The sequence below is a fragment of the Panthera onca genome, chromosome D2 (assembly GCF_046562875.1).
Source record: "Panthera onca isolate mPanOnc1 chromosome D2, mPanOnc1 haplotype 2, whole genome shotgun sequence".
Taxonomy (NCBI): Eukaryota; Metazoa; Chordata; class Mammalia; order Carnivora; family Felidae; genus Panthera; species Panthera onca.
The window spans coordinates 33,240,134-33,267,692 of NC_138349.1; the positions used below are offsets into that span (position 1 = coordinate 33,240,134).

General features: G+C 38.3%; 1 protein-coding gene across 1 annotated transcript in view; it reads right to left on the reverse strand.

The window, feature by feature from the left end:
• Positions 1-6,582: 6,582 nt before the first annotated feature.
• Positions 6,583-27,559, reverse strand: part of LOC132685092 (cytochrome P450 2C41-like) — a 33,853-nt gene continuing 12,876 nt past the window's right edge. The window contains exons 6-9 of the mRNA XM_060641969.2: positions 26,394-26,535; positions 20,210-20,397; positions 9,243-9,384; positions 6,583-6,958 (exon numbers count right to left, since the gene is read on the reverse strand). Coding sequence (XP_060497952.1) covers positions 6,777-6,958; positions 9,243-9,384; positions 20,210-20,397; positions 26,394-26,535 — 654 coding nt within the window. The 3' untranslated portion in view covers positions 6,583-6,776. The remainder of the gene's footprint in view (positions 6,959-9,242; positions 9,385-20,209; positions 20,398-26,393; positions 26,536-27,559) is intronic.

A 27,559-nucleotide genomic window follows, 5' to 3' on the forward strand; every position in this document is an offset into this window, starting at 1 on the left:
TGAAGATCTGATTCCTGAATCAGGCAGCATCACATCTAGCAAATAGAGGGGGCTCTAAGAAGATACACAAAAGAGAAGGTATTTATAAGAGGGTAGGGCAAGAGAGTTATTAGCAAAAGGATTGTTTCAAGATGTGGCTGCTTCCTAGAGAGAAAAGCAAGTTGTCTTTTCATACAGATTGACTCATCTTTCTTTGGGGGAGTGGAGAGGACCCAGGCGGCAGATTCATTGGCGCTGAATGAAAAATTCTGGACTAACACTGCGTTTCTGGCAAAGGTTGAAGCTGCAGTTAGATTATGTATTAAGCCCCAGTTTGGGACTTCAGCCTAAATGACATCATTTTAGGCCTGTGGATTTTTTTTTAACAGCCTTACTGAAATTTGGGCATTTTTTTCCTTATGGAAAAAAAAAAATATATATGAGTACTTCTTGCAGGAGTTGAGGGACTTTCTTATATCCTAAAACCCTCTTTGAAGGTCTTCTTACTCTTTGATCTATGTGTTTAATCAGTAAATATTTACTGAACAATTAACACCAGGGTCTGGGCTAGGAATTAAGGGAAATACATGGGGCAGGGGGAGAGGAGTGCTTAAGTATCATATTTCCTTGTCTAGATGCCATGTCCTAACCCCAGGACAGGTGATTATATACTTTACAGGGTAAAGAGGAACGGTGTAAATACAGTTAAGTTCAGGATTTTAAAATAAGGAGGTTACCCTAAATTAGCCAGGTGGACCAAATGCAATGGCATGGTCCTTAGGAGAGAGAGGGAGCCAGGACGATTAAGGTAAGTAGGGGAAGATAAGCAAGAGGATGGAGTGATGGGAGGAAGGAGTCACGAGCCAAGGAATTCTGGCAGCATCTCAAAGCTGCAAAGGCCAGGGAATGGGTTCTCTCCTAGAGCCTCAGAAGGAAGGAGCCTTGCCAGCACCTTAATTTTAGCCCAAAGAAACAGATATTGGACTTTTAACTCCAGAATTATAAGATAGTAAATCTGTATTGTTTTGAGCCATTGACTTGGTGGTAATTTGTTATACTAGCATTAGGAAACAAATACAAATACTATCTTCCTCTTAACTTTATGAGAAGGATTAATTAATACGAAACATGAGAAGTGGCAAAAGCATTGTAAGGAGGTTCAGAATATGAAGGATGGGGAAAGTGGCAATGGAGAAGAGATTACAAGTTTCACTAAGAATCTCAGGGTAGGTGTCATGGCACCTAATAACATTAGAACAAGGCACTTTGTGTTGGCACACACATGTTTGCTAATACTACCATTAAAATCTTTTCATTTCCCAGCCTCTGCTCCTTCCTCACTCATGCTTTCTGTCTCAAAATAAATAAATAAAAATAATAAAAAACTTAACAAAACCAGGGGGAGGGGGGAGCACCTGGGTGGCACAGTCAGTTAAATCAAGTTAAACTTGATTTTCATTCATATCATGACCTTACTGTTCATGGGATCAAGCCCTGCATCAGGCTCTGTGCTAACAGCTTGGAGCCTGCTTGGGATTCTCTCTCCCTCTCTGCTCCTTCCCCACTCACACTGTCTTTCTCAAAATAGATAGATAAATAACTTAAATTCTTTTACCAATCAAGGTTTAAAGAAATATAATATGACCTTAGTTTGTACATTTTTAAAACCTTTTCATTTGTTTAGTACCCATTTCATCACTTATTCTGTAATCTGTCCATTCAAATCATCTGCTCGAATTTTTATTACTTAGAACTTTCCCTGGCATACCGTATAGTAGAAAACCAGCAAGTTGTAGAATATTATGTGTACTATGAGTCTAGCTGTAAAAAAACAAACATTTTTTAATTAATTGTATTTTTTAAATTTACATCCAAATTAGTTAGCATATAGTGCAACAATGATTTCAGGAGTAAATTCCTTAATGCCCCTTACCCATTTAGCCCATCCCCCCTCCCACAACCCCTCCAGTAACCCTCTGTTTGTTCTCCATATTTAAGAGTCTCTTATGTTTTGTCCCCCTCCCTGTTTTTATATTATTTTTGTTTCCCTTCCCTGTTTCATATCTTAAAGTCCTCATATGAGTGAAGCCATATGATACTTGTCTTTCTCTGACTAATTTTGCTTAGCATAATACCCTCTAGTTACATCCACGTAGTTGCAAATGGCAAGATTTCATTCTTTTTGATTGCCGGGTAATACTCCACTGTATATATATACTACATTTCTTTACCCATTCATCTATCAATGGACATTTGGGCTCTTTCCATACTTTGGGTACTGTTGATAGTGCTGCTATAAACATTGGGGTGCATGTGTCCCTTCGGAACAACATACATGTATCCCTTGGATAAATACCTAGTAGTAGCAATTGCTGGGTCATAGGGTAGTTCTATTTTTAATTTTTTGAGGAACCTCCATACTGTTTTCCAGAGTGGCTGCACGAGCTTGCATTCCCACCAACAATACAAAAGGATCCTCTTTCTCCGCATCCTCGCCAACATCTGTTGTTGCCTGAGTTGTTAATGTTAGCCATTCTGACACGTGTGAGGTGGTATCTCATTGTGGTTTTAATTTGTATTTCCCTGATGATGAGTGAGTGATGTTGAGCATTTTTTCATGTGTCGGTTGGCCATCTGGATGTCTTCTTTGGAGAAGTGTCTATTCATGTCTTTTGCCCATTTCTTCACTGGATTATTTGTTTTTTGGGTGTTGAGTTTGAGAAGTTCTTTGTAGATTTTGGATACTAACCCTTTATCTGATATGTCGTTTGTAAATATCTTCTCCTATTCCATAGGGTTGCCTTTTAGTTTTGCTTATTGTTTCCTTCGCTGTGCAGAGGCTTTTTATTTTGATGAGGTCCCAGTAGTTCATTTTTCCGTTTGTTTTCCTTGCCTCTGGAGATGTGTTGAGTAAGAAGTTGCTGCGGCCAAGATCAAAGAGGTTTTTGCCTGCTTTCTCCTCGAGGATTTTGATGCCTTCCTGTCTTACGTTTAGGTCTTTCATCCATTTTGAGTTTATTTTTGTGTATGGGGAAGAAAGTGGTCCAGGTTCATTCTTCTGCATGTCGCTGTCCAGTTTTCCCAGCACCACTTGCTGCAGAGACTTCCTTTATTCCATTGGATATTCTTTCCTGCTTTGTCAAAGATTAGTTGGCCATACGTTTGTGGGTCCATTTCTGGGTTCTCTATTCTGTTCCATTGATCTCAGTGTCTGTTCTTGTGCCAGTACCATACTGTCTTGATGATTACAGCTTTGTAATACAGCTTGAAGTCCGGGATTGTGATGCCTCCAGCTTTGGTCTTCTTTTTCAAGATTGCTTTGGCTATTCGGGGTCTTTTCTGGTTCTATACAAATTTTAGGATTATTTGTTCTAGCTCTGTGAAGAATGCTGGTGTTATTTTGATACAGATTGCATTGAATATATAGATTGCTTTGGGTAGTATAGACATTTTAACAATATTTTCTTCCTATCCAGGAGCATGGAATCTTTTCCATTTTTTTGTGTCTTCTTCAATTTCTTTCATAAGCTTTCTATAGTTTCCAGTGTGTAAAGTTTTCACCTCTTTGGTTAGATTTATTCCTAAGTATTTTAAGAGTTTTGGTGCAATTGTAAATGGGATCGATTCCTTGATTTCTCTTTCTGTTGTTTCATTGTTGCTGTATAGGAATGCAACCGATTTCTGTGCATCGATTTTATATCCTATAACTTTGCTGAATTCATGAGTCAGTTCTAGCAGTTTTTTGGTGGGATTGTTTGGGTTTTCCATGTAGAGTATCATGTCATCTACAAAGAGTGAAAGTTTGACCTCCTCCTGGCCAATTTGGATGCCTTTTCTTTGTGTTGTCTGATTGCTGAGGCTAAGACTTCCAATACTATGTTGAATAACAGTGGCGAGAGTGGACATCCCTGTCTTGTTCCTGACCTTAGGGGGGAAGCTCTCAGTTTTTCCCCATTGAGGATGATATTAGTGTTGGGTCTTTCATATATGGCTTTTATGATCTTGAGGTATGATCCTTCTATTCCTTGTACAAAAACATTTTTAACCTCATATGTATATGTGTATATATAATATATACTATGTGTGAATATATACTTTGGACATATGTATATGTACACTATCCCCATATGATATTTTAAAAATGCATGCTGACGGAAACCATCAAAACACTAGAGGAGGAAGAAGGAAAAGATCTCTCTGACCTCAGCCACAGCAATTTCTTACTTGACACATCCCCAAAGGCAAGGGAATTAAAAGCAAAAATGAAATATTGGGACCTCATGAAGATAAAAAGCTTCTGCACAGCAAAGGAAACCATCAACAAAACTAAAAGGCAACCAACGGAATGGGAAAAGATAATTGCAAATGACATATCGACAAAGGGCTAGTATCCAAAATCTATAAAGAGTTCACCAAACTCCACACCCAAAAACCAAATAATCCAGTGAAGAAATGGGCAGAAAACATGAATAGACACTTCTCTAAAGAAGGCGTCGCTCCTCATCGGGGAAATACAAATCAAAACCACACTCAGATATCACCTCACGCCAGTCAGAGTGGCCAAAATGAACAAATCAGGAGACTATAGATGCTGGAGAGGATGTGGAGAAACGGGAACCCTCTTGCACTGTTGGTGGGAATGCAAACTGGTGCAGCCACTCTGGAAAACAGTGTGGAGGTTCCTCAAAAAATTAAAAGTAGACCTACCCTATGACCCAGCAGTAGCACTGCTAGGAATTTACCCAAGGGATACAGGAGTACTGATGCATAGGGGCACTTGTACCCCAGTGTTTATAGCAGCACTCTCAACAATAGCCAAATTGTGGAAAAAGCCTAAATGTCCATCAACTGATGAATGGATAAAGAAATTGTGGTTTATATACACAATGGAGTACTACGTGGCAATGAGAAAGAATGAAATATGGCCCTTTGTGGCAACGTGGATGGAACTGGAGAGCGTTATACTAAGTGAAATAAGCCATACAGAGAAAGACAGATACCATATGTTTTCACTCTTATGTGGATCCTGAGAAACTTAACAGGAACCCATGGGGGAGGGGAAGGGAAAAAAAAGAAAACAAAGAGGTTAGAGTGGGAGAGAGAGCCAAAGCATAAGAGACTCTTAAAAACTGAGAACAAACTGAGGGTTGATGGGGGGTGGGAGGGAGGGGGGGGTAGGTGATGGGCATTGAAGAGGGCATCCTTTGGGATGAGCACTGGGTGTTGTATGGAAACTAATTTGACAATAAATTTCATATAATAAAAAATAAATAAATAAAATAAAATAAAAAAATAAATAAATAAAATGCATGCCGAAATATAAAAGGTTTCCTCTAGGAGAGGAGCAGACAAAAGGTTAATAGATTTCATTTCCTACATTTAAAGCCATAAGAAAAAAAAGATGAAAATTATTGGACTTGTATATGATGTTCCGTTGTCTATGTTTTAGATAAAGCCTTTATTTTTTTTCTTTTAAATGTTTATTTAGAGAGAGAGAGGGCCCACATGAATGGGGGAGGGGCATAAAGAGAGTGAGAGAGAGAATCCCAAGCAGGCTCTGCACTGTCAGCGCAGAGCCCGATGCGAGACTCAATCCCACAAACCATGAGATCATGACCTGAGCTGAGACTGTGTCAGATACTCAACTGACTGAGCCACAGATGAGGCCCAATAAAGTGTTCAGATAAAGATTTTAGGATCATGGCATCACACTGCCATCACCCTTATGTTAGGTATAAAACAATGTGGTGGAGAGCAGAAAAAGATTATCTAGAGACGCCTTCCAGGGATTTTGTTCGAGGTTGGTGAGAAAAAAATGACACATAGAAAAATTGATTAGGGGCACCTGGGTGGCTCAGTCAGTTAAGTGTCTGACTTCAGCTCAGGTCATGACCCTACAGTTGGTGAGTTAGAGCCCCACATCAGGCTCTGTGCTGACAGCTCAGAGCCTGGAGCCTGTGACTCCCTCTCTCTCTCTGCCCCTTCCCTCATCATACTGTCTCTCTCTGTCTCTCAAAAAGTGAATAAATGTTAAAAAAATTTAAAAAAAAGAAAAGAAAAGAAAAATTGACTAGCAATATGAAAGCATATGTTAATAGTTGACTCTAAGTTTGAAACACAAAGTAGTAAGAACATGTCAAATCTTTGGTGTTCATAGTGGCACCGAAGTAGAGGAATGAATTTTAATGGTAATTATTCCTTCATCCCTATCGCTGATCTTCCATTACCTGGCTCCTGGACACAACTCTGCTCACTTTCAAATCCAAGCCTCAAGTAACCCTAGGTGACATGTAGCCAAAAGAGCTTTTCTGCACTCTCCCCCTTTGCTCCTCTCTGTACTTATCAGTATGAGGACCAGTGTGGCCTCTTTGAACTCTATTTTTTTTTCCAATTGTTACCTGTATCATGCAAGGAAAAGTCTAAGAACTGGGTCAGCAAATAATAGTGCTTTCTATTTAGAACATGGAGAGGATAGGTGGCTGTGTGTTAGCCATTTTGCTTTGTTTCACAGTGATAACATAGTAATAGCCCAATATTTGATAATTATTAGCATACGTGGGGGCAAATATAAGAGTTATTGAGTATAAAGAACAGCACGGCACGGCATTTGTGAAATTAAATTCTGGAAACTCTCCTTTAATTGAGGTTGGATGTTCAGTGGGTGTGGAGGCAATGGGGAAATATGAGGCAAGAGGTCAGAGAAAGCATCCCCAGTCGTGAGAAGAAGGCGGGTGACACCCAAGAGGAGGAGGAGTTATAGACAACAGCACAGTAGTGGCCAGATGGCCTGCCCTTCCTCACAAAGGAACAAAGCAAATCTTGTAGGGGGGTGGGATATGTCCAAACCCACTGGCAACTGGGGTGGTGTCAAGGTCCTTTATGTCAACCACAGGTTTCAGGGTAAAATTCTGTAAAATGGAGGTCAGGAATAAAAACAGCTCCATACGGGCCAGGCTTTCTCCCACACAAATCCGTTTTCCTGAAAATAACAAACACAAGGGATTTGTTCCTTGAACATTATGTTTTGAACTGTCACAAGAAGTATGTCACAAGGAGTATCTGCTGAATGGCTGAACTGATGGAGAGCTGGCAGGAAGGGTAGAGGGACAGATGGATAGAAGGATGGGAACACCTGCTATTCACCTAGTGTCTTAATGGGAACCCTTCATTCAACAAATATCTATTGAGCATTAGGTCTACATCAAACACTTCATTATGTATTCCCATATTATAACTGCACTTTTCACATTTCCAGTTTACATAAATCTTTGTAGAAATACACCCACTTGTCCAAGTGCATTGGAGGGAGGAGGACTGAGAAGGGAACTCATAAACCTGTGTCTCCTTTTCTACCTCTGGCACAAAATTTAGACAAAGTTTTTTCTCCTTCATGTGATTTCAGAGGCACATGTCTAAATGCGTCCTCTCTTGGAACGCCTGGGGAAGCTCAGATGGTTAAGCGAACGACTCTTGATTTCAGCTCAGGTCACAATCTCAGAGTTTGTGGGACTGAGCTCTACATAGGATCCGACCTGACAGCATGGAGACTGCTTGGGATTCTCTCTCTCTGCCCCTTCCTAATTCATGCACATGTGTGCTCTCTCTCTCAAGATAAACATTTTTTAAAAATAAAAATAAAAAAATGTGTCACTTTCTCACTTTAAAATATTAATTTTTTTAAATGTTTATTTATTTTTGAGACAGAGGGAGACAGAGCGTGAGTAGGGGAGGGGCAGAGAGAGAGGGAGACACAGAATCTGAAACAAGTTCCAGGTTCCAAGCTGTCAGCACAGAGCCCGATGTGGGGCTCGAACCCACGAACCATGAGATCACAACCTGAGCCGAAGTCGGACGCTTAACGGACTGAGCCACCCAGGTGCCCCTCACTTTAAATTATTAAATGCCTCCCTGATCTGTCCTATGAGATGATGTCAGATGGGTTGAACTGGCCCTCCACATTCTGTTCCCAGTCTGATGAGCCATAACCCTCCTTCCATCCTTCATACCTCTACTCTTGGTTCTAGCCATACCAACTCTTCATCGATCTCCAATATACTGTGAAGTTTCGAGTTGTATCTCCTGCTGTTCCCTTTGGTTAAGGCGCACTTCTCTTATACTTCTTCCAGGACCTATGTCTCATGTCATTTCCTCTTTATAATCTTTGTGATCCCCTTGGGAAGTACAGTCTTGCCCTCTCTGGCTTTCCTCAGAATCTTATTCACTCTTCAGTTAAAGCATGGATCATCACCTTGAATCTCGATTCTCTGTTTATTTCTTTTTCTACCATGCTAAATGTGTGTTTCCTTGTAGGGAAAGCTCAGTCTTTGACATCTTGGTATGTATGGCGTAAGACCCAAAGTAGGCATCAAAAGCTGTCAGATAAATAAAGGTGACTCTGTGGCCAGAGATTCAGAACACACACTGTAGATGTAGACACCCACGATCCAAAATCTCTGATCTTGAGCAGAGGAATATCAGGTGCTTTGGAACCGCTGCAGGGTATTCTGCCACTTGTTCAAGGTTTCCTTAATGGCACAGCTAGTTGGCACGTTCCGACTGCCTTGATCTATTGAAATGCCCTGCTCCTAAAGTCCACTCTCTAAAAGTGCCCTTCCTTCTCTTCTTTCCCTTGCTGCCTGTCCCCTGAGAGGCAGCACAAATTGCCTTTCTGCTATCAGAACGTTGCTGATTCCACTTTATGCCTCATAAAGTGATCAGGAAGCAGGCGGCTTCCTCCTCTGGTCTCCTGAGCAGCCTGTGCTTTCCTCTTCCACAACACCAGTCTCACTGGATTACAATGATCTATTTACTAATCTGTTTCCCTAATTAGGATGTGAGCCCTTTTGGTGCCCATTCTGTGCTTGTGGATACTTGTAACCCTGGAGCCCACTCTGGGGAGTGGGGGATATCACATAGAAAATACTTAACTCAAAGTTGAGGAGTTATATTCCTTTTTCATGGCAGTGAGTAAAGTCTAAATGAGTTTCACCTGCTAAGAGGAGCTCTTGGTAGCTGTGTGATCTATCTAGAGGCAGAATTCAATGAACCTATATTCACTTTGGAAGAACTGGGTCACCAAGCCAAAATTCTAATAATGGGACTGTATAGTGAGTGAGGGAAGTGCATGGGCATTGGGAGTTATGCTTCCGGTCATGGACAAAGAACAATTCTACTCATCCCAGACTAGGCACCATGTAAGTTTCTACGGATCACCCAAAAATACCTTGTCCCCTTCAGTACCTATGGAAATTAATTTTTATTACCTGCTGAGAAAACCATGAAGTAGTCACTCTTCTTAAAGTTGCCATTATCATCCAGGAAATGGGCAGGGTCAAATGTCTCTGGGTTGGGAAATTCTTTGTCATCACGTAGCACAGAAGTCAGTGATATTAGTACATTTGTGCCCTGGAATGAACAGATGAAGACAAACTTTATTATAAAGAAGTCGTGGAGCTGGAAGAAATTTTGCATATCACTTAGTTCAATCTTTTGATCTATACATGAGGAATCCCAGGTCCAAAAAAAGGCAATGGCATTTCTAGTCAGACACACCAAGTAATAAACAGGGATGAGATTAAGACCAGTGCTAGTAAGGTTGCTAAAGTAGCCTCCCAATAGGATTTGAAATGCTGAGTGCTTAGTTACTTGGGTACCAGACCTCTGAATCCCCTCTACTGATCACTATCTTTGGATGATGGTGTAGCTCCCACCCTCTGCTCTATTTCATCACTTTGGTTTTCAAACATCTCATGTGGACTATGGTTTAAAATGGAAGCTTCTGGCATCCAAATTGGCAAGGAAGAAGTCAAACTTTCACTCTTTGAAGATGACATGATACTCTATATGGAAAACCCAAAAGACTCTACCAAAAAACTGCTAGAACTGATACATAAATTCAGCAAAGTTGTAGGATATAAAATCAATGTACAGAAATCTGTGGCATTTCTATATACCAATAATGAAGGAACAGAAGAGAAATCAAGGAATTGATCCCATTTACAATTGGATCAAAAACCATAAGATACCTAGGAATAAACCTAATCAAAGAGCTAAAATATCTGTATGCTGAAAACTGTAAGATGCTTATGAAACTGAAGAAGACACAAAGAAATGGAAAAACATCCCATGCTCATGGATTGGAAAAACACATATTATGAAAATGTCTATACTGCCCAAGGCATTCTACATGTTCAGTGTAATCTCTACCTAAATAACACCATCATTTTTCACAGAGCTAGAACAAACAATTCTAAAATTTGTATAAAACCAGAAAAGACCCCAAATAGCCAAAGCAATATTGAAAAAGAAAACCAAAGCTGGAGGCATCCCAATTCTGGACTTCAAGCTATGTTACAAAGATGTAATTATCAAGACAGTATGGTACAGGCAGAAAAACAGACACATAGATCAATGGAACAGAATAGAAAGCCCAGAAATGGACCCACAAATGTATATGGCCAATTAATTTTCAACAAAGCAGGAAAGAATATCCAATGGAAAAAAAGACAGTCTCTTCAACAAATGGTGTTGGGAAAAGTGGAGGGCGACATGCAAAAGAGTGAACCTGGACCACTTTCTTATAACATACACAAAAATAAATTCCAAAGATGAAAAACCTAGATGTAAGACAGGAAACCATCAAAATCCTAGAGGAGAAAACAGGCAGCAACCTCTCTAACCTCAGTCACAGCAATTTCCTACTAGACACGTCTCTGGAGGCAAGGGAAACAAAAACAAAAATGAACTACTGGAACCTCATCAAGATAAAAGGCTTCTGCACAGTGAAGGAAACAATCAATAAAACTAAAAGGCAACTATGGAATGGGAGAAGATATTTGCAAATTACGTTTCAGATAAAGGGTTAGTATTCAAAATCTGTAAGAAACAGGCAGAAGACATGAATAGATACTTTTCCAAAGAAGACATCCAGATGGCTAACAGACACATGAAAAGATGCTCAACATCACTCATCATCAGGGAAACACAAATCAAAACCACACTGAGATACCAACTCACACCTGTCAGAATGGCTAAAATTAACAACTCAGGAAACAACAGATGTTGGTGAGGATGTGGAGAAAGGGGAACCCTCTTGCATTGTTGGCGGGAATGCAAACTGGTGCTGCCACTCTGGAAAACAGTAGGGAGTTTCCTCAAAAAGTTAAAAATAGAACTATCCTACGACCCAGCAATTGCACTACTAGTTATTTATCCAAAGGAAACAAAAACGATGACTTGAAGGGGCACACACACCCCAATGTTTATAGCAGCACTATGAACAATAGCCAAAGTATGGAAAGAGCCCAAATGTCCACTGACTGATGAACGGATAAAGATGTGGTATGTATACACACTCACACGTGCCCCCCCCCCAACACACACAGGAATATTACTCAGCAATCAAAAAGAATGATCTTGCCATTTGCAACAACATGGATGGAACTAGAGCATATTATGCTAAGTGAAATAAGTCAAGGAGAGAAAGACAAATATCATATGATTTCACTCATATATGGAACAAGACAGATGAACATAGGGGAAGAGAAGGAAAAATAAAATAAGATAAAAACAGAGGGGGAGGCAAACCATAAGAGACTCTTAACTATAGAGAACTGAGGGTTGATGGAGGGAGGTGGATGGGAGATGGGCTAGATGGGTGGTAGGCATTAAGGAGGGCACTTGTTGGGATGAATGCTAGGCGTTACATGTAAGTGATGAATCACTAAATTCTGCTCCCAAAACCAATACTGACTACACTATGTTAACTAACATGAATTTAAATTTAAAAATAAAATTAAATGAAAATTTTAATTTAATTTAATTTAAAAAATAAAATAGAATAAAATGGAAGCCTTTGCTGGTTCTTGAAAAGTCAGGAGTATTTAGAATCTTTTCATAGGGCTTTAAAATTTTTTTTAATGTTTATTTATTTTTGAGAGAGAGAGAGAACACAAATAGGGTAGGGGCAGAGAGATACAGAGACACAGAATCTGATGCAGGCCCCAGGTTCTGAGCTGTCAGCACAGAGCCCAATGCAAAGCTCGAACTCACGAACTGTGAGATCATGACCTGAGCTGGAGTCGGACGCTTAACCGACTGAGCCAGCTAGGCACCCCTCATAGGGCTTTTTAAAATAGAGGTCTGATCTGATTTAAAATGACTCTGGCAGGGTGCCTGGCTGGCCCAGTTGATAGAGCATGAGAGACTTGGTGTTGGAGTTGTGAGTTTAAGTCCCATATTGAGCACAGAAGTTACTTTTAAAAAATGACTCTGGCAAATCTACACAGATGGAAACAGATTCATGGTTGTCAGGGGCTGGAGGTGGGAAGGAGTAGGGAATGACTGTTTGATGGGTGCAGGATCTCCTTTTGGAGAGATGACAATGTTCTGGAAGTAGACAATATCTGTGGCTGCACAACACTGTGAATGTGCTCAGTTTCCCTGAATTGTGCACTTTAAAATAGCTAAAATGGAGGGGCACCTGGGTGGCTCAGTCGGTTGGGCATCCGACTGGCTCAGGTCATGATCTCACAGATTGTGAGTTCGAGCCCTGTGTTGGGCTCTGTGCTGACAGTCCAGAGCCTGGAGCCTGCTTCAGATTCTGTGTCTCCCTCTCTCTCTGCCCTTCCCATGCTCACATTCTGTTTCTGTCTCTCTCTCTCAAAAATAAATAAACATTAAAAAAATTTTTAAATAGCTAAAATGGTAACTTTTATGTTCTGTATATTTTACCACAATAAAAAAAAAAAAGAAAATATGCCCAAAAGGAAAAATGACTTCTTAGATAGTATTAACAAATACACCAACGAGTACTGAGTATTTATCTTTGGAATGCAATTTGTTTCTAATTTAAAACTGTGGGGAAATTCTTTGTTAGAGATTAATCCTGGTTAAACACACACACAAACACACACAAACTAAAATTGGAAAAATTATCATTTTTCAACAATTCAGGTAAAGATTATTAATTAGTGCTAAAACTGTTGGATCAAAGATTTGGGAAACAGGATATTTATAAGGTCTCAAAGTACCAGGCCATACATTTTTTTACTAATAACCTATGAAAAACAGAATTTCAGCAGTGGAGAATTATGGCAGATACCTTTTAAAAAATATATTTATATTTGAGAGAAAGAGAGTGCAAGTGGGGGAGGGGTAGAGAGAGAGAGGGAAACAGAATCTGAAGCAGGCTCAAGGCTCTGAGTTGTCAGCACAGAGCCCAATGTGGGGCTTGAACCCACAAACCGCGAGACCATGACCTGAGTTGAAGTACAACACTTAACTGACTGAGCCACCCAGGTGCCCCATGGAAGATATCTCCTTAATAAATGACTACCTTAACATCACCAATAATGATATAAATTGATATTACATGTCTCTAGCCAAAACGTAATTCACTGGGACATACACAACATCACGTATGTAATGTTCTTCCCCAAAACACAGAACTTGAATCTAATCTAAAAAAACAAAAACAAAAACAAAAAAAATCACACAGGGCTTCTGGGTGCTTCAGTTGATTGAACATCTGACTCTTGGTTTCAGCTGAGGTCATGATCGCAGGGTCATGGGATAGAGCCCCACGTCAGGCTCCGTGCTGAGCATGGAGCCTGCTGAAGATTCTCTCCCTCTGCCCCTTTCCCCTGCTCACATGCTCTCTCTCTTTCTCAAAAAAACACCAAAAACAAAAACAAAAAAATCATACAAAACCAGATTGAGGAATATTTTACATGACAACTATCCTGGACTCTTCCATAGTGTATTGAAATGAAATAAATAAAAGAAAAGGAACTGTTCTTTTTTTTTTTTTTTTAATTTTTAAAAAAATTAAAAAAAAATTTTTTTTTTGGAACTGTTCTTTATAAAAGGGGCGTAAAGGGACAGATAATAAAATTGTATATTTATTCCTTTATTAGATACTAGATGCCCCCTCAAAAAAAGCTATAAAAGATACTTTAGGGGGGGCACCTGGGTGGCTCAGTTGGTTAAGCATCTGACTTCAACCCAGGTCTTGATCTCACAGTTTGAGTTCAAGCCCCGCATTGGGCTCTCTGCCATCAGCATGAAGCCTGCTTGAGATCCTCTATCTCCCTCTGCCCCTCCCACACTGGCATTCTCACTACCTCTCAAAAATAAACAAACATTAAAAAAAAAAAAGATATTTTAGGATAACTGAAAAAATCTATAGCTATATTTTAGATAAAGTTATTGTATATATGATAATTCTTTGAGTGTGAATGCTATTACTGCTATGCAGAAGCCCTTGTTCTTACAAGACACATATGAAATATTTAGGTGTTAAGTGTGATAGACAGATCAATGGATACAGATAGATATGTACTTAAGATATAGATGTATACACATTTTCATATGTATTATTTATATAAACATAAAACATTATATACCATTGTGTGTGTTTAAATGCTACTGAGATTTTTTTTATTTTTTAAATTCAAAATTAGAAGGAAGTTCCATCCTCTAAGTTTATCATATTTAAGGTCTATAATTTTGTTTTCAATATTATTGCCTTGTGCATTTTAAAACAAGTAATATGTGGAAGTGTTACTTTAAGATTTAAAAAGCAAGTGTATTTTCAATAAATGGTGCTGGAAAAAGTGGGTGTCCCTAACAAAAGGAATGAAGTATAAACTACTTCACACTATAAGTGAAAATGAATTTTAAATGGATCGCAGACCTAAATACAAAAGCTAAGAGCATAAAACTTGTAGAAGAAAAGATAAGAGCAAATATTTGGGAACCTGCGTTGGCAAAAAATTTTCCAGATAGGACACAGAAGCACAAGTCAAAAGAGAAATAACTGATAAATTGGACTCCATCAAAATTCAAAACTTCTGCTCTCTGAAAGACATTCTTTGGAAGAAAGAAAGAAAGAAAGAAAGACAGAAAGAAAGAAAGAAAGAAAGGAAGAAAGAAGGAAAGAGGGAGGGAGGAAGGTAGGAAGGAAGGAAGAAAAGGAAAGAAGAAAAAGCAAGCAAGCAAGCAAGCAAGCCCTTTACAGATTGAGAGTGAATATTAGCAACACTTACATATAATAAAAGACTTGTGTATACAATATATAAAGGATTGCAATAATTAAATAAGACAAACGACCCAATACAAAATAGGAATATAATTTGAGAACTCGACCAAAGAATATATATGAATAGTCAATCAATACATGAAGAGAAGCCCAACATCATTATCCATCCAGAAAATAGAAATAAAACAAAATGTGACGTCACTACATAACCACTTATAGTACCTAAAATTTAAAAACACCGACAATGTGGCACCTGGGTGGCTCAGTAAGTTAAGCACCCGATTCTTGAGTTTGGCTCAGGTCATGATCTCACAGTCGTGAGTTCAAACACTGCATCAGGCTCCGCACTGACAGCACAGAATCTGCTTGGGATTCTCTCTCCCTCTCTCTCTGCCTCTCCCTCACTCATGTTCTCCCTCCCTCCCTCCCTCTCTCTAAAAATAAATAAATAAACATTAAAAAAAAAAAAAAGGACCATTAATGGCAAGTGATGGAAGGTACCTGAAGCAATTGGAACTCTCACACATTGCTAGCAGGAATGTAAAATATCACAGCCACATTTAGAAAATATTTGATGGTTTTTTATAAAGTTAAACAGTTAAGCAAAAGTCCCATTCCTAAGCATTCACCCAAAAGAAATGAAAATTTATATCCACACAAAAACCTGTATGCAAATGTTCACAGCACTTTTATTCAAATAGTCTCAAACTGGAAACAACCCAAATACCCATCCAGTAGTGAATGGATAAACAATTTGTGGTACTCTGTAGGATAGAAAATCATTCATCAAAAAAAAGAACAAATTAATGATAAGTGCAATAACAAAGTGCAATAAATCTCAAATACATTCTGTCACATAAAAAAGATAAAGGCTTATTTATATTGATTACAAGTTATTCTATTTATGCCACATTCTATTACATTGCATTCTTGAAAAGGCAAAACCGTAGAACCCAAAACAGATCAGTGGTTACCAAGAATTGGAACTGGGGGAAGTGGATTGATTGTAAAAGGAGAATGAGGGAACTTTTTTGAGATGATAGAAATGTTTTACATCTTGGTTGTGGTGGTAGTTACTTGACTTCACATATTGGTCAGAACTCATTAGACTTTACCCTTAAAAATATGAATTTTCTTTTGTATAACTTATACCTCAAGTTAAAAATAGAGGAATGCACTAAGTCACAAAAAGCACATATGGTGAAAAATAGGTCTCCCTCCCATCTAAATACTTTCCAAAAACAACTATTCATAACCAGTGATATGTTCTTCCAGGGAATATGCCCTTCCAAAGAGAATATATATATAAGGCAAATAAATCTACATGTTTATTTCGCCTATCACCTTCTTCTTTTTTTTTTTTATCAAATGACAAGCATCCACTACATCTTGATTTTTTTAATTTTACTTGAATTTGAGAGGCACAGCAGGAATTTTATTAGAAATTCTAGAATCATTGATGAAAATCATCTCAAGATGCAGTGCTTCCATAGATGCATTGCTTAGCCTTCTAAACAAGATATAATTTGAAAGTGCATTTAGCCTTACTTAGAGGCAACGATGTCATTGTCATGCTTTAGTACTTGTTTCATAAAAAGAAATAAAAATCTTATTTTTTATTTAATAAAATAATTGGGTACTGGCCCATATCAACACATATACATCTGCCTTATTCATGCTATATATGAATGTATCATTACACTACTGATGAACATTTAGATAGTTAAGAATATTTTTTTAGGGGCACCTGTGTGGCTCAGTTGGCTAAGCATCTGACTCTTGATTTTGGCTCAGGTCATGACCCAGGGTTGTGGGATCAAGCCCCATGTTGGGCTCAGTGCTGAGCATGGAGCCTGCTTAAGATATATTCTCTCTCTCTCTCTCTCTCTCTCTCTCTCCCTCCCTCCCTCCCTCCCTCCCCTGCTCTCTCTCTCTCAGAAACAAAAACAGAATGTTTTTATTATAAACAGTGATGCAAGGACACATTTTTTGAACATTCCTCTGTTAGCACCTGTAGTGGATACCAAGAATTATAATTCTTGCGTTATAAGATTCTATATTTTATTTCTGATAGATATTGCCAAAATGTCCTCCAAAAAAGATGTACTTATCTACAATCCTGCCACTGGTGATTGAAAGTGCTCATTTACACACACCCTCACCAATACAACATTTTCTCAGCCTTTGACTTCATCAGTCTAATAAGTAAAAATGGTCATAGTTTTAGCTTGTATTTTGTATATGTTACCTGGTTGAATTCTTGCAACATTCTAGTGACGTAAAGGTCAGTGCTATCAACAGTTTACAAATGAGAAAACCAAGGCACATAGGATTAAGAAATTTATTCAAGATTATAGTAAAGGGTAACCGAGCCAGAGTTTATACGGAGGTTATCCTCCTGAATTTATCTCCTGCTGCCTTGCATTTCAAATATCTACTTGAGTTTTCCATTTTTAGGATACAGTTGGCAGAAGAAAGTGCCTGGTTCATCTAGAAAACCTAGAAAAGAAATAGCCCTCTCTGCACAAGTGTCACTTCTTTCACCCTTCTGCCCTAAGCATGCAACTGTGATTCTGACGAGGCATTTTCCTGGCTGGGAAATAACCTGAAAGCCAGATGAAGCCCAAATGGTTTTCTGCAACTCAGAGGAAGTCATCCCTCCCCCAAAGGTTTTTTGTTTGTTTAATATGTAAATCCATGTCTTTTAAAAATTATTTTAGAGAGAGAGAGAAAGCATGGGTGTGCACATGCTAGTGGATGAGAGGGGCAAAGGGAGACAGATTCCTAAGCAGGCTTGACCTCAGCGTGGAGGGGGATGCGGGGCTCAATCCCAAGACTCTGGGATCATGACCTGAGCTGAAATCAAGAGTTGGACGCTCAACCGACTGAGCCACCCAGGCACCCCAAAGTGTTTTTTTTAAGTTTATGTATTTTTTTTAGTAGTCTCTACACCCAGTGTGGGGCTTGAACTCACAATCCCAAGATCAAGAGTCGCATGCTCTGCCGACTGAGCCAGCCACGCACCAGCCCTCCAAAGTTGTTTTTATCAACCATTTCAAAGTTATATACAGCATGACTATTTTAGCTTATTTTTCTACATCAGCTCAACAAATATAAACATTTGTTTTCATGAAAGTGTAAATACACAATCCTTCATCTGAACCTCCTGAGGCCTAATGTGTTTTCAAATTAAGTACTATTTGATGATTTTAGAAAGGTATTATGATGTATATGCCATAAATTTTAAAATACTCCCAATAATGTGGTATCATATAATCAAACACATTGATACCTCTTTAGCAAAACATGAATATTCACACAAAGTGCATCAATAAGGAACATATAGATTGATTCACTTCAGTTCAAGATTCTGGCCACTGAAAGGAATTGTACTTCGATTTATTTTTAATTTTCTGAGTTTTTAATATTGCAGAATAAAGGTTTTAACATAAAGTTTCAAGTATTAAAAACAACAGCAACAACTTAGATCGGTTCTGTCCAACACAGTAGCCTTGAGTGATCCATGATTATTTATATTTAAATTAAAGCTCATTGCAAGTATATAAAATTTAAAGTTCAAGTATTAATTATTAAAACAAATATTGGGGCACCTGGGTGGCTCAGTTGGTTAAGCATCTGACTTCGGCACAGGTCATGATCTCACTACTTGTGAGTTCAAGCCCCGCTTCAGATTCTGTGTCTCCGTCTCTCTCTGTCCCTCCCCTGTTTGCTCTCTGTCTCTGTCTCTGTCTCTCTCTCTCTTTCTCTCTCTCAAAAATAAATAAACATTAAAAAATATACATTAAACCAGATTGAAGAATTCTGTGTATAGAAATTACAAATAAATCCACAAATTATTAGCACTAAGTCAATTTGGAAAGGTTGCTAGATGTAAGGTCATCAAAATAATAAAATCAAGTATATTTCCATATAACAAAAAAAGTAGAAAAGGCATTTTAAAAATTATACAATCTATAGTAACATCAAAAATACCACTCATCTAGGAAAAACCTAATAGATATATAAGCCACTGCACTGAAAATATTGAAAAAATTAAAGAAAGTCCAAATAAATTGGTAGAATATGCCATATCCATGAATTGAAAGATTCAAGATACCAACATGTCAATTCTTTCTAAATTATTTTATTATCACCCTGATAAAAATCACAGCCAAATGCTTTGGTTTATTGACAAACTGATACTCAAATTTATTTGGAAATGTAAAGGCTAAGAGTAGCCAAAACAATATTAAAGAAGCAGAACAAATTTGGAAGACTTACACAGCCAAATACCAAAACCTGTCATAAAAGTATGTAGCCTCAGTGGGGCGCCTGGGTGGCTCGGTCGGTTAAGCGTCTGACTCTTGATTTCGTTCAGGTCATGATTTCATGGTTCGTGAGGTCACAATCTCATGTTTCATGAGTTTAAGCCCTGCATAGGGTTCTGCACTGGCAGCGTGGAGCCTACTTGGGATTCTCTCTCCTCTCTGCCCCTCCCCCACTCACGCTGTCGCTGTCTCTTTTTTTTTTTTTTTTTTTTTTTAATTTTTTTTTTAACATTTATTTATTTTTGAGACAGAGAGAGACAGAGCATGAACGGGGGAGGGGCAGAGAGAGAGGGAGACACAGAATCCGAAGCAGGCTCCAGGCTCTGAGCTGTCAGCCCAGAGCCCGACGCGGGGCTCGAACCCACGGACCGCGAGATCATGACCTGAGCCGAAGTCGGACACTTAACCGACCGAGCCACCCAGGCGCCCCATGTCGCTGTCTCTTAAAATAAATAAATAGGGGCGCCTGGGTGGCTCAGTCAGTTAAACGTCCGACTTAGGATCAGGTCATGATCTCATGGTTTGTGAGTTCGAGCCCCCTATCGGGTTCTGTGCTGACAGCTCAGAGCCTGGATTCTGCTTCATATTGTGTCTCCCTCTCTCTCTGTCCCTCCCATGCTCATGCTCTGTCTTTCTCTGTCTCTCAATAACAAATAAACATTACAAAATTTAAAAAAATAAAATAAATAAACTTTAAAAAAAGGTCTGTAGCCTCAAACTGGAAACAACACAAAATCCATCAAGCTGCCACATATATGAGTTTTGCACCTTTCTCATCTTGTATTGGTAGAAGACTGAGCCAATAGTGAGAACAGGGGAACTTCAAGAGCACTAAAGTCAGTGTAGGAGAAATATCTCTTACCTTGGGGATGACATAGTTTCTGAATTTAATGTCACGGGTCACTGCATGTGGCAGGTTGACTGGGATAAGGTCAATGTACCTCTGGATCTCATGCAACACTGCATTCATGTAGGGCATGCGGCTCCTGTCCTGCATGCAGGGGCTCCGGTGTCTGCCAATTACATGGCCAATCTCTTCCTGGATTTTAGCTGATAAAACACAAATAAGACTGATGAAAAAAGTGAAAAATGCATAGACATTTGCATGCCAACTCAGGTTATCTGAACACTTTGAAGGTATTCCAACATCATCATAAACATCGGCTATGTGCCCAGAAGTACATCTGAGAGAGTTGCCGTAATATTGACACATATGACTCCAGACAAGCTAGGCTTTGAGATCAATCTGTGCACACCTATGATAAGCATAGGTTAATAGTACATTTTAACTCAAGAAATCACTGTCCTCAAAGAAAGGAAAACAGGGATTAAGTATTTTTTTCATATCAAAATAATGTTTTAAAAATCAAATTCTATAACTGATGTGTATGTATGTATGGTTTGTGTGACTGTATGTATGTTGTATGTGTATAGTTATTTGCACCTTACAATGATATCTTCTCTCATCCTCACATTTCCCAAAGGTTTGAGATTTTGAAAGATTTGAAAGATTCTAGCAGTTTCTTCTGAAATTTATGCTTCACGTTTCTAAATATTGACTATTCCTATTTCTCAACTTACTAATTTTTTATTTTTTTCTTTATTCTATTTTTATTTCTTTATTTTTAAGTAGGTTTCATGCCCAGCACAGAGCCCAACGCAGGGCTTGAACTCATGACCATGAGGATCAAGACCTGAGCTGAGATCAAGAGCAGGACGCTTAACTGACTGAGCCACCCAAGTGCCCCCACAACTTACTCATTTTTAGAGAATGTCTAATGATGTTCCGGTAAGAGAGATCAGGACTTATTTTTCAACCCCCACCTCATACAAAATGCACACATCCACAGACAGATACATACACACACATGCTTCCCCTTGTTCCATTTTCCCCAATATATTCATATAATTTCTGATTATCTCAATATTCATTGTTTATATTATGACTATAATAAATATTACATAAGTGTGACAACTATGATTATGTTTCATTTTTTGTACATTCTTGGTTTTATTTGTACATTCTTTGCTTATTTCAATTCCTACTTTTTAGATGCTAATTTAGAATTATGGCAACTGCTCAGGTAGATGTTTCAAACTCCTAGTAATAATTTTTCTAATTACTGGTAAACCTCAAATAACTGATCCTTTCTCTTTTCTTCTTGGGTATGTCCTCTCACATCTGCTTTGTCCACCTAGTCCAATTTGAAATGGATATTTTCTAAGCCTGGTGCCCAGTACATTCTCACTTCCATTCTCCTACATGAGACCTCCTGATTCCTGGAGCCCATGACTTCCTCTGACTTGATTTCAGACGTCTGCATAGAGCATACACTCTAGTATATTTTTTTTAATTAAAAATTTTATTTTATTTTATTTTTTTATGTTTATTTACTTTTCAGAGAGAGACAGAGATAGAGTGTGAGCAAAGGAGGGTCATAGAGAGAGGGAGACACAGAATCTGAAGCAGTCTCTGGGCTCTGAGCTATCTGCACAGAGCCTGACGCAGGGCTCAAACCCACAAACTGCAAGATCATGACCTGAGCTGAAGTCAGAGGCTTAACTGACTGAGCCACCCAGGCGCCCCTAATTAAAAAAATTTTTTTAAAGCAATCTCTATACCCAAAGTGGGGCTCAAACTTATAACCCTGATATCAAGAGACACATGTTCTACTGACTGAGCCAGTGTATTTCTAAGAAAATAAAATCAGAGGGTAAGTTTTTTGCCAACTTGTAGATCTGAAAATATCCTTTAATACTCAGGATATAGTTGCTCTTGAGAATTCTAATGCCATACAGTACTTTATTTATCTCTGAAAGTTTTTACGAATTTTTCTTTAATCATGGTGTTCTGTAATTCCATGACCCTCTGTCTTAGGGAGGATATTATTATTTCATTCACTTTGCTGGGAATTTGGTGAGAGTTTTCTGTCTAGATGGCAGAAGAGGGAGGTCTTTTCTCTGGAGTTGTTCATTCTCTGAGGTCTATATCTGGCTGCTGAATTTTAGGAAGAGGATAGAGAAAGGAGCTAAGGGCCTCAGAATTCAAGTAAACTATTACTTAGTCTTTCTTTTTCAGCCCTACACTTCACTCTTTCTCTGTCTCTGCCAAGTGTCCCTGAGGGCAAGGTCTCTTAGGTTCAGTTTCTCTAGAGAGTGAGCTCCCTTTTCTGTGGAGGGAAAACAGTTACCTGCTAAGAGAAGTTGTAGCAGGAACCTAGGCAGGGAGAGCCTCCTGTTTTCTACTCCAATCTCCCTCTACCTTTCTTGAGATTTGGTTCTTTCAATACTGAGCCTTACTTAGTTGTAGGGGCTTGTTTTCCCAGACTAAATCTTCCTTCTTTGACATTTAGCTTACAACTTCAATCTCCCTCCTGAGATGGTTATCAGCCCTCCATTCACTCTCTATGCTTTAGAAATTTGTTGAAGATTTGATAACTGTTTTGCTGTGCTTCTCTTCTCCAACTGAAACAGTAGTGCTCATTTATAATTAATTTATCATCATTTCAATGGGATTCTGATTCAGAAAATCATGTGTATAACTGATCTGCTGTGCACAACCAGAATATTCTTGAAGTTTTAAAAACATTTTTTAAGTTGTTCTTAGTTCGCAAAAGATAAAAACTATTGACCCAAAAAGAAATTGTCGCAAACACCATTTTTCTGGACTCAGACTTCTGAAATAATAAAATTCCTTTAGAAGTGTGACATCAGTATAAGAAAAGGCTAATATTCCTGATGAACACAGATCAAATTCTCAAACAAAAACAAAAACAAAAACAAAACAACAAAAAACCCTAACAAACTGACTTCAACAGCACCCTGGAAGGATCATACACCATGATCAAGCTTGATTTATCACTGGGATGTCTGGGTGGTTCAGAATACTCAAAAAGATAAATATGATACACTGTATTAACAGAATGAAGGACAAAAATGATATAATCATCTCAGTAGATGCAGAAAAAGCATTTGACAAAGTTTAACATCCTTTCATGATTAAAAAAATTCTCAACAAATTACATATAAAAGGAATGTACCTCAATATAATAAAGGCCATACATGACAAGCCAAGGACAACATCATACTCAGTGGTGAAATGCTGAAAGTTTTCTCCTTTAAGATTAGGAACAAGACAAGGATGCCTACACTTGCCACTTTTATTCAACATAGTACTGGATTAGCCTGAGCAATTAAACAAGAAAAATAAATAAGAGGCATCCATACTGAACAGAAAGAAGTTAAATGGTGTCTGTTTGCAGATGACATGATCTTATATATAGAAAATCCTACAGACTTCACCAAAAATTGTTGGAATAAACAAATTCAGTAAAGTAGAAAGATATAACTCAATATATAAAAATCAGTTGTGTTTCTATACACTAACAATGATCTATCTGAAAGAGAAATTAGACAATTCCATTTACAATGGCATCAAAAAGAATAAAATGCTCAGTAACAAATTTAGCCAAAGAGGTGAAAGATATGTACACTGAAAACTATAGAACATTGATTAAAAAATTGAAGAGGACACAATTAAATGGAAAGATATCCTGTGGTCATGGATTAGAAGAATTAATATTGTTAAAGTGCCTATATTAACTAAAGTAATCTACTCCAATGTAATCCTTACCAAAATTCCAATGACATTTTTCACAAAAATAGAAAAAGAAATCCTAAAGTTCATACTAAACCACAGAAGACCCTGAATAGACAAAGCAGTCTTGAGAAAAAAGAACAGAGCTGGAGGTACCGTGCTTTCTGATTTCCAGCCCTATTACAAAGCTACAGTAATCAAAACGGTAGAATACGGGGGCACCTGGCTGGCTCAGTCAGTAGAGCATGAGACTCTTGACCTCGGGATTGTGAGTTTGGGCCCCACATAGGGCTTAAAGTTTACTCAAAAACAACAACAACAAGAAAGGAAACAATCAATAAAATGAAAAGGTAACCTATGGAATAGAAGAAAACATCTGCAAAGCATGTATCTGATGAGGGATTAATATTCAAAATACATAAGAAACTCATACTGCTCAATAGCAAAAAATTAACAACCTAAAATAAAATGGGCACAATACCTGAATACACATTTTTCCAAAGAAGACATACAAATGGCCTATGGATATATGAAAAGGTACTGAATATCAGGGACGTGTTGATCAAAACCACAGTGAGATATCACCTTACACCTGTTAGTATGGCTATTATCAAAAAGACAGGAGATAAAAAATATTAGTAAGGATGCAGAAAAAAAGAGAACCCTGTAAACTGATGATAGGAATGTAAATTGGTACAGCAATTATAGAAAACAGTAGAGAGGTTGCTGAAAAAATTAAAACCTGAACTAACATTGATCCAACAATTCTACTTCTGGGCATATATCCACAGAAAAGGAAATCAGTATCTCAAAGAGATCTCTGCACTCTCATGTTCATTGCAGCATTATTCACAATAGCCAAGATATGGAAACACCTAAGTGTTCATTGATAGATGAACAAAGAAAAGGGTAACAACAGAATATTATTTAGCCAATAAAGAAGAAAATCTGGCATTTGCAACAACATGGATGAAACTAAAGGATACTACACTAAGTAAATATGCCAGACACAAAAAGACAAATACTGCATGATCTCACATATATGTGGAATCTAAAAAAGTCAAATTCATAGGAGCAGCAAGTAGAATGGTGGCTGCCAGAGGCTGGGGGTGGGGGAAATGGAGAGATATTGGTCGAAGGGTTCAAACTTTTAAAATGAATAAATTTGGGTGTCTAATGTACAACATGGTGACTGTGATTAATACTTTATTGTACACTTGAAATTTGCTAAGAGAGTAGATATTAAGAGTTGTCACCATACCCTCCTCCTCCAAAAGGCAACTATGTGAGATGGTAAATATGTTAATTAGCTTGATTGTGGTAATCATTTCACAATGTACATGTATATGAAATCATCACATTATATACTATAAGTATATACAATTTTTACTTGTTAATTATATCTCAAAAAGGTGGAAAAATATAGTTGTTTAAAAAGGAAAAAAATGGGGTGCCTGGGTGTCTCAGTCGGTTAAAGTGTTTAACTCTTGATCTCAGCTCAGGTCTTGATCTCAGGGTTGTGAGTTCAAGCCCCGCATTGGGCTCTGCTCTGGGCATGGAGCTTACTTAAAAATAAACAAAGTTAAAAAAAAATTAAAAGGGAAAAAAAAATCCTTTAAACCACATTGTGTCTAAATAGCATGTATCTTTTATAAATCTAACCTTCTAAAATACTTCCCAGACTGGAAATTTTCTCAGGCCGTCTCACTAAGTTTCTGCTATACTTCAACAAACATAGTTCCCATCTTCCCTACCTTACCATTAGAAAACTGCATATTCAGAATATTTCCCTTCCCTTCCCTTCTTTCTTTTCTTCTTTTTTTTCTTTCTTTTCTTTCTTTCCTTGTTTTCTTTCTTTCTTTCTTTCTTTCTTTCTTTCTTTCTTTCTTTTATTTCTTACAGCACAAGCAGAGGAGAGAGGCTGAGAGAGGGAGAGAGAGAAAGAGAGAGAACCTTAAGCAGGCTCCACACTCAGCATGGAGCCCGATGCAAAGCCCAATCCCATGACCCTGGAACCATGACCTGAGCTGAAACCAAGAGTCAGATGCTCAACTGACTCAGCAACCCCAGGAAAGATTTCTCCAAGAACACACCTACCATTCAAAGTGGCCTCTTTTAAGAAAACTGATATTCAACTTATGCTGGCCGTGCCTGCTATAAATCCTTTCCCATAAAATCTAGACATTTATCCAAAGTTCTTTTTGTTGATAAAATCCATAGCTTTCTGCTTTTGCTATTATTGCTCACACTGTCTTCACTTCTCAGTCATCCTCTGCTAGTGTGTGAATTTGCCTCACTTATCTCCCTTTTTCATATTTGGACAAATTAGAGCTGGTGGCACAGGAATTTCAGTAATGAAGCTTCTCTAAGAGAAACAAGATGGAAGCCCATACGAGTGTCTTCTCAACATCATTTCTGAAATTCACCCTGCCTACCATGCTGGCGGTACCTGTGACTTCCGGGTGCTTCAGCAGGAGTAGGAGAGCATATCTTAGGGTGGTGCTTGTGGTCTCTGTCCCAGCTCCAAACAAATCACTTGCAGTGGCTATCAAGTTTTCAATAGTGAACTCCAACTGCTGACTGTGGTTTTCCTAGGAATTATTCAACGCCATTATTTGATGGTTTGCCAGCACATGTCATTACAATAAATCCCAAATAGCATATTGTTATCAAGGGAAGCAAACTTAGAAACTGGAGAGGGCAGTGTTAAAATAATAACTGTATGGTATGGAAAACTGTATGCATTAGCTGACCCAATCTTCATTTCCTATTCCTTATCCCTTGCTTGCCTACAAATTCCACTTCCCAGCCTCCTTTGCAGCTACATTGGCCAAGCAATCTATTTCTTACCAATGGCCTATGGATGCTACTTTCTCTTTCCTTCTTCTTACTCAAAACACAGATATGTAGGTGGTGGTGGTGGTGTAGACATCATCTTGAAACACGAGTATTTGAGCATGAACATAAAGCCTACACACTAAGTGTGCTAAAGAAAAATAGAAGGCACCTGAGTCCATGATACTTCAGAGCTACTGTACATGTCCTGGACTGCTCTACATGAAATTCGCTGTACATGAGATAAATAAACCCACTACACTTTCTTAAAATATTTTTAATTGGGTTTTCTCTTGTAGGTAGGCAAACACAATCTGAATAGAGAGAAATGAGTAAATTAGAGCAATATCTCAAAAAATGGTATAAACCAAGATCGAGAATTTGCAATTCTCTTCTTCTGTTACAGAATTTACGTGGATTCTATATTGCCTAAAATCTCATTATGAGGTTGAAAATGTGCAAAAGCTAACATGACAGCACATCCTAGAACAGATTATTCTAGATGTGAGGCAGGAGGCAACTTGGAGTAGGAAACAAGTACAGGAATTAATGGGGATATAGAGATAGAAGAAATACTACAGACATGAAGACAGAAAATTTAAGCATTAACTGCTCATAAGGGATGAAGGAGAGTGTAGGGGAAATGCAGATGTTGAGGATAAGAGACTGACTGAATAGAGGTCTCATAAACTGTACATTGGGAGAGCAAAAGCACTTCACAAGGACAACCAAAGTTGGTTTAAGGTAAGGATGACACAAAGTCGATAATAACCATAGGGC